This window comes from Dendroctonus ponderosae, unplaced genomic scaffold (assembly GCF_020466585.1).
Source record: "Dendroctonus ponderosae isolate FM_Combo_2020 unplaced genomic scaffold, Dpon_F_20191213v2 Dpon_F_20191213_674, whole genome shotgun sequence".
NCBI classification, from domain to species: domain Eukaryota; kingdom Metazoa; phylum Arthropoda; class Insecta; order Coleoptera; family Curculionidae; genus Dendroctonus; species Dendroctonus ponderosae.
Window position 1 is genome coordinate 1 of NW_026018892.1, and position 8676 is coordinate 8676.

The 8676-nt window shown below is 31.2% G+C and overlaps 1 protein-coding gene across 1 annotated transcript; it reads right to left on the reverse strand.

Moving 5' to 3' along the window:
* Positions 1-513: 513 nt before the first annotated feature.
* Positions 514-6929, reverse strand: LOC125505056 (the record flags this gene model as incomplete). Its single annotated transcript, XM_048667994.1, has 3 exons — positions 6326-6929; positions 1544-1715; positions 514-1102 (listed from the first exon to the last, which is right to left on the reverse strand). Coding segments are annotated over exons 2-3 (761 nt in total), but the record flags the coding sequence as incomplete, so codon positions are not given.
* Positions 6930-8676: the final 1747 nt, after the last annotated feature.

Genomic DNA, 8676 nt, shown 5'->3' on the forward strand with positions numbered 1-8676 from the left:
TTGGTAACTACCACACGTTTATGATGCACCCTGTATATTGGAAAGTAATTTTAGAATGTGGACCTTTTAAACGTAAAAAACTTTCGTTGGACGAATTTTCTTGTAAACTTCATATTTACTGAGATATCGCACTTTGACGCACTAATGAGCAACCCTGTATACTTAAACAACTTAAATGAAAACACAAGCCAATTTGTGGACTATGAATTGGTTCTATCTTCACTAGAGATTTAGCAAGAGCAGCAAAAATATTGCGTAAAATGAATATCTTTAATCGAATTATATAATCGAAAATAATATTAACAAATTCATAATTTCATTTGTAGACTTTTTCTAGAATAATATAAATCTTAAATGCTTCATTTTGAACCCCGTCGTCGATTCAAAATGTATATCTAATGGAAGTATAATATAATAAACTCAATTACCTAGTCTATGTCTATGTTCGAAACATTTTAATACTAAAGTCAATAGATATTGAAAAACATATTTTTAAATTTACTATCAACCTACCGTAAAGATCTCATCTGGCTCAAGTCCACGCTAAATCTCCTGCATTTATGTAGGCGTTTTGGGTGCAATATTGGAGAATTATTAACACTATCCGGAAAACTAAGATTGTGTTTCTGCATCAAATATTCCGGAGTAGTAATCCAAGGGTATTGGCTATCTGTAGATGTAACGCTGGCGCTTCTGCAAAACTCAAACTGATCTATCGGATCCTTGATGCTATCCGGTGTTTGAATAATTTCTATTTCCGGATTCGAAATGTCCACATTTATATTGATTCCCGTGGTATTCTTGTCGCTCTCCTCCGAACTGATCGACTCAGAAGTGTCTATTTTGTCATCAAAGTTCAGAAAGGGATTCGTACTTTTCAGCTCAATACTGGAAGGTCGAAGCGCATTTTCTGAAGTGCTACTGTTAAATGAGTCGTTGGAAGTCAAACTTTCCAAGCTGGTTTGCTTTTTGTGCAATGTGTTTTGAAGCGGCGTCGTGCACTTTGATAAATCGGTATTTGGAATCCAAGTGAGGAATAATGTGGGTCGTTTCACGTCATTATATTGATCAACAAATATTTTCGTTGTGACTGTTAAATATCCTGAAAAACATTAATTTATTGCAGTAAAATTCGAATAACGTTGGAGTCAAATTTATAAATTTTAAGTAGTTTTACTGTAGGTTCTGCGTCTTTTGCAAATGAACATTCTACCATAAAACATTCCTAAAACAGAAACAAGTGCAACATGATTTTGCAATAAAAAACGCAAATTTTGCAACTCATTTTCCTCAAAAGTCTTTCCATTATGTAGTTTAAAGACGCACGCACTACATAGTTGAAGAAACAATAGGTTAAAAATAATCAGAAGATTTGTAAAACATATATTTCATGAATTTGCTATGTGTTTTGGCAGCAACAATTGCTTCTGTTCATCTTTATTTTTCAATGGCCTCGTTTGATTGCTCTGAGAAATATTTTTATCAGTGCAAACTGATTTATTAAAACGCGAAGTCATTTTAAATTAAATTATGTAACACTTACCTGGATTATGCAGAATATCATTTTCATGTCTTACCATAGCTGGTGGATGCACACAAACGTTATTTTTGCAAAACAGTACCTCATTATTATCATATTTCATCATTTTTTCAGCCGCTTCTTCATAGCCAAGAATGTAGGTTGAAGCCCGTCGTAAAATGTCTGTGAGAGGCATCTGTTAAAAAATAAATGAAAAATTAAGTCAGCAAGTGTTTGCTCAAAATTTTGGCTTGCCAGTACAAGGRAAGGCAAGGAAATGGACTAAGKTTTATTACTTTGCATAAGTTATGGAAACAGGTTAAAACAGATATCAGTCGCTTGCTTCAACGTATAATCCACTTATTCTAAATAATTCAGSCTTTGAAACAAGCAGAGCTACTAAAAAGCTGATAGTTAAATTTGGATTAAAAATGCGCCAATKAAGCAGTAGAAAAYATATTTAATATTGGGCAAAGAGAATTGATTTGACAAAGGAAGACAAATTGGAAATACTTATTAATAGACATAATAATTTTTTTCTGACTTATGCAACTGATTACATAATAGTGGAGTTTCAGCAACATTTCATAAGAAATATTCTATCGTTATACATTGACATAACTTTCAAACTGGCTGATTTCAAGAATAATAATGAAGGTCCCACAATACAAAATCAATAATTCTAACAAAGCAAAGTGAAACAAAAGTTAATAAAGATAAAGCTAAACTTTTTATTGCTGGTTCTCTTATTCGTTTCTAATTTCAAATAACATAATTCAAAATAGCATTTATAATTAAATTAAAAGAAAATTAACGAATTTCAAATTACTAGCCTTAAATTTTTGAAATGAACAAAGTTTGAATCTATAGGTAGGAAAATGGAAGTTTTGTATTTCTTACCTAGAAGACATGCTGGTGATTTTCTTTGTGGGTGAAATCTACATATTTTGTAAGCAGTATAGATGTCGACATAACAGTTCGAGGTTTTGTTTTAAAAAATGTTGATRAARCAAAAACAACTCATTTTACATGTACATGTAAATATGTACTTTTCATATTTACCTTTGGTATAGTTTTTTGCATTAATTTCAGATATAACTAAATCAGTTCGCAACAAACTTTTCCAGGTCCTTGCATGATGTTGTTAGATCACGTACCTTCAATTAATCAAAAAATAGACTGTTTCTAAGATTTTTTATTTTTATTATTACATTAAAAATTCGTGTGTCTAGCATTGCAGAAACTCTTACAAATACTGGAATTAAACATGTTCAAAATATCGAATAATGTATGTGTTTAAAAAAAAACGAATAAATACAAGTAATATTTTCTTTGTTATTGCTTCATCGAAATATTTTTTGACCGCTTCCGATATAAACGCCGAAGATAAAACTAATGTGGGTTGAAATAGTCTAACCTCTATATACAGAATAATTCAATTCATCCATGAAATGGAAAGCTGTGGCCTAAAAGATACGTTTAACTATAATACGTTATGTTGTGCTCTTATTTGAAGCTGGATTTGAGTTGAACTGAAGGAGCTATTTCAAATTCTTTTGAGGTTCTCTGAAGGTTTATCTCTGCATCAACAGCTTCTATTAATTGCCAGAGTACAAAATATCAACGAGCTTCTGACCTTTATTATTTGAATTATTTGTATATTCAATACTTACATCAGATGTTTGTTACTGTAGTTATTAGTAATTTTCTCTTTGAAGCATGTGAAAGCATCATATAAACAGGCACATAAACACAGTTAAAATTTGATAAGTGAGTAAAAGATAAGGTATTCAGATTGGATAAAATTGTTTGCTATTAATAACATTAACGTGCTAAAATGATCGCTTATTATTGTACATCGTTAATGCACTGAGACCTCGCTATCTGGGAAAAAATTACATATTTTTTGTTTTGGTCCTGAATTAATTTTAATGATTATAAATAATGCAGTTTTATGTAGTGCTGTTCTGTTAATGACTATGTTAATTATAGTCAAATATTATGAATTTTGTAATGTTTGTTTTTCTCAGAGATATTTTTTACAATCTGGTCAGTTTCTTACGTTCTAGTCCAATCAAAAATAAAATTGAAGAAGAATTGAAAGTTAAATGACCGCAAATTGTCTGTATTAATGTTTTGCCCTTTTACAGCAAGCAGGTCAATTTGGGGTTTTGAATTTTTTGTCTTATTCAAGTACATTGCAAAAGACGTCAAATTTTAGTTGCTTCTCATAAGTTTATGACTTTAGTTTGGTATTTTTTCCGCTTGTTTAGTAGTTGCGGAGCTTTCTGCAGCAATTGAAATTTTTTGCATTACTTTTTAAATTGCTGTTTAAAGTTTTAATTTGTTTGTTCTTGTACTGTATGATCGCCTTTGTTATTTAAAACGAATCCTATTTTTGTTTACATCTTTGCATCAGTAAGTAAAGTTCTCCGCGATAGCTTACTGGGACTGTTTCAAATTAGTATTTTGAAGAAAGTTTGACTTTCGGTTCCGTTTCCTGGGGTGAACGGATTTTATTATCGAAGCCCTTTAGAACGTCTATTATACATTTGTCAAAGTCTACGTAAATTTCTGAAATATCATTATCTAACCCTAATAGGTCCGTTCCTTGACCTAATTACATTTTATTGTTATACCTACTGCAAGTTGCTGTCATCAAACTCCGATTATATTTTTTTTATGAATTTTGTTTATACCATTAAATTAGATATGTATCAGATTCATTCCTAGATTTTATTTTGCTAGTTACTCGAACTTGAGAATGTCGAAGTCGCTCTGGAAGAAGCAAAGAGATGAAATGGCCATTTTATATGATAATTTAACTATACTTATCAGAAGGGTTTCGACATAAATGATCGCAATGTACAAAGCAGCAACAGCAGAAACGAATCTTAATGTGTCAATTTTTCTATCATATATTGTACTGCTTAATTTGGACAAATTTGGTAATTTAGGAATTAGAACCACATTAGCAAATAAAAGAGCAAAAATGGTGGCACACGACTTTTAATATTATGAATTATTTGTTATAATAAAAGTCTCTCATCCTGTTCCCGGGATCTTATAAACGTTTTAACAAACCATGGTTAAGTAAGAAAACCTGAAAGGACGCCATTTAAAGATAAATAACCAATAAGAAAGTTTGGAATCAATACTTTCAGACCAGTGGAAGTTAAATTAAATGGGGTATGTTATTCAATACGCCAAATCTTCAAGAAGTCGACGAGATACAATTTTTGAGCATATAGTCAACAGCAAAGAATCTATTAAAAGTCTCAGTGGCACTATTTCTACAGTGAACGTGAAATTGAATCTGTATAAGCGATTTTTGACGCTGCGTATTTTTTAATTGATCTTATAAACATAGCTTATTAATTTATTTATGGTAACAATAATAATTATTGCAAAAATGTAGTCTCAATTGCTTCGCAGTTCTGCACATAGCATCCTTATTAATTTTAACAAATGAGCACAATTTTGATTTATTATAGTCTTAGTAATTTACCGAAACCACCTGTCGGTGGCAGAAATGAATGCCAAAACTGCGGACTTCTCTAATTCCTTTACATATTTACATTTTTGAATGTATGTTACTAAACAGAATGCATGCTGGCACAAGGAAATGTAATGAAATTCTGTGTAACTACGCAAACATTTTTATCACGAGGCGGGATCTGTGTCTCAAAATTAGCTCTGCAGCTGCCAAAGTTAGATTTTACGACAAAAATTAGCAGAAAATAACTTACGAAATTATGGTAATCTTAAAGATCGCAATCACCTTTTTCAAGTATCAAAGTTAAGAAGTTTTATTAAGTTAAACCCAAGGATTTAAAATTCTTAAATTTACAAAATGCAAATGTTCAGTTAATACATACATTAAGCAGTAATTTTCAACTTATTTTTGGTCATATCGTGTAATCACGGGAGCTGGGAAATTAAAACTGGGATATCCTGCACACTTGTAGTTGATAAAATGGTAGTGTATAAAAACAGTAGGTAATTGAAAGAAAAATATTAAAAACAATTTCATTTTCATCTGGCCCTTGACGTGCAATTTGTGCGTTTTTAATATACTTTTCAGATTGGTTAATTCGTACAATAAATATATTATATCTAGCTTAATCGTACAGTAATTCGATTAAACCAAATTACATAAATTGCCACTTATTGACCATCATAACGGGAGTTAATGAATAGAACGTTAGAAGTCGCTAGAGGATACTGATGRGGATGGCAGAATTGTTTGTTCAATGTTCATTGAGTATTCTTATATGGAAACGATATACGATTCTCATGCTATTTACGTCTTTTATGTTGATGTTYTGGTATTAGCTCATGCTAGAGCTTCTTTCCTACATTTAAATTGTTCAAAAACTGAAGAAAAGATAATTTTTACAAAAATGTCTAACGGCTATTATTGATCTGCAATAATTTGACTAGAAACAATAAAAAATCAGCTACYCTACTATCGCTTTATTATCATTCWTCGGAAGCAGTACCTATACCTATTAAGAACTGTAATATTTTGAGTATGCAAGTTCGCAATTGTCTCTACTATTAACTCCCAAAACCTTTCAGATGAATTCCTAAACTATATAGACTGTGTATGTATTTATATACTAGATTATAAATCAATTTAACTACAAAATTTTTATTGGTTTTTCAACCTCAAAGGCTTGATTATGTACTTCCTTTATGATATATAGACTAAACGCTTTTGGAACTTGGAAAATGTTTTGATACATTAGCAACTTACCACTTTCAATACTAATTTTTAACTAACACAGAATAGCTTCTACTCACCGTAGCTTTTATAACTATTATCTGTTCAAGCAATTTCAGCTATACGATTTAATGCTCAGTCATTTCTTGTCCCCACTGATAAAGCAGCATTACCATATTTATTGTTATGCAGATGGGCCGAAATTATCACAGAAACACTTTTGGGTAACCATCCAAGACATATGTCGCCAACACACGGTTTTCCGCCATTTTCCTGTTGCCCCCACAGTGCTGATCTTCCACTAGAATATTGATTTTCCTTTCGTCCTTGTGAAACGGGAATTCGGGAAATTCAGAAAACGTGGGCTGTTGCGTTTATTAATGACGACTATATTTTATGGAATATTAAAAGGATAGGAACTGAGTATTTTTGTAACGGGCATAAAGTCATTCATAAGAAATCAATAAGTATTCGTGTTTCCTTTCGTCAATTTAACGCTATTATGTTCACTTTTAAAGCACAGCGTATTGTTCATTAAACCTAGTATGACTAGCAAAATAGTATATTGATCTAATTCAAGCCCTAGATTCTGGTGCCACAGTAATTCCATATCGTCTTCGAACCTACGAATCTACAACTTCGACAATTAAAATACTGCGACTTATTAATTTATAATATTTACGACATTTATCAATAATATTTTTAACATTTCTTCAAAACTTCTGAATTTTCCAGTTTTAGCAAAGTTACTCTTTTTTCTAATTGCTCAATTTTCAAAAAATTCACTTAAAAATACTGACAATTAAGATATTTTTCACGAAAAATTACGAAATAAATTTCATTAGGACACGCGTCTCCTTCGTGGCTTTGTAAAAAATTTGAAATCAGTTTCCAGCTTCGGGTTTTGGACAAAAATTAAATAATTTTCTATCAAAAAAAGAACTAAATAAGCGAAAGTTTATAATAAATTATTTGAAAACTTATAGTGTTTATAGTGTTTGTTAAAAAAATGTGGTTTTTGATTTTTGACGAAATTTTTTTTGCGTTGCTTTGTACTCAAAAACGCTCTATTTTGTAGAGTTTTACATAAAAATACTGACGATCTGGATTTATTTTTCTCGAAAAAGTACAGGATGTATTTATAGCTTTGAAGGAATTTGACAAAAACTTTTTTCGGAGTCGAATTTGGGACAAGAACGAAAATATATTTATCCCGAAAACTATTAAGGTTTCCGCAAAACCGATCACAAAACTAAATTTTTTAATCAAAAACGCAAAAAAATTTAATTTTCTGATGATTTTCTTCGCTTCTGACAGTCATATGGGGTCTTTGCAGCCAAAAATGACAAAATTGATTTTGCTACAAAATTCGCCTCATTGATCGGTTTGCAGGGAACTGAAGAAAACCCTTTTCAGCTTCAACCAAGGAGTTAGAACTCATTAACTTAGAGAGCGGCAACAACTCAAAAGCGGAACTCAACACAGTGTTACTCAGGCGTAATCCATATGTGCATAAGTATTTTTTATTGACACTAATTTAATCTTCAAACTTTCAGATTATGAAATATTAACTCACTGATTATTGAAATGCACTGCATGAAATAATCTAAACAAATTGTTTCGGGTTCGGTCCTCATTAAAGTGTTCCGAAAATCACTCGCAATTTCCATATATTTATCTAGGTAATAGCAGTATGAAAATAACCACGCGCCACGGACCCTCAAGAAAAACATTCAGTGTTGATCAACAAGATTCGTTTTCAAAACAAAGTTACTGCCTTTGAAAAAAGATAGAATTTTTTCACATTTTTATTGCAGTTTGAAAAAGAGTGATTGATAATAAGCGAAAACTCACATCAATTTGTTGTTTGTTGTTAAACAGTTGCTTAAAATCCTAGGTATCTTTTGAGAACGAATGCAGATTCGCTCTCGAAAGTTCAAACCATTTTTTAAATTAATTTCTTTATTATTCTTTGTTATTGTAAAATGGAAACACTCCCTGCGTTTTATCAACGGAAAAAAATTTGAGGCGAAACAATGCCTAACAAAAAGATTTTGAAAACATGAATTCGCCTCAACCTTACAGAACTTGTCTACAGCTGGAGTATTGTTATTTAAAATAAACAATAAAGCCAAACTTACTAGTTCTATGGCCCAAAGTCTAAACTCACATATTTATGTAGATCAAACGGGACATTTTGCAAAACAATCATAAGGCGATATATCATTATTTTGCTTCAAATTTTAAAAAAGCCGAACAGAAATTCAAGATACCCAAATCAACATTAATGCAAGGAAACAAAGGAAAGCAAAAAAGATAATTTACAGTGGGCAGTTCCTAAAAATCACTAGTTTTGCATCTGCAACTCACAAAATGTTTTGCCTTCAAGGTCCACAAACACTAATTAGTTCACCTTATTCTCATCAGCCAA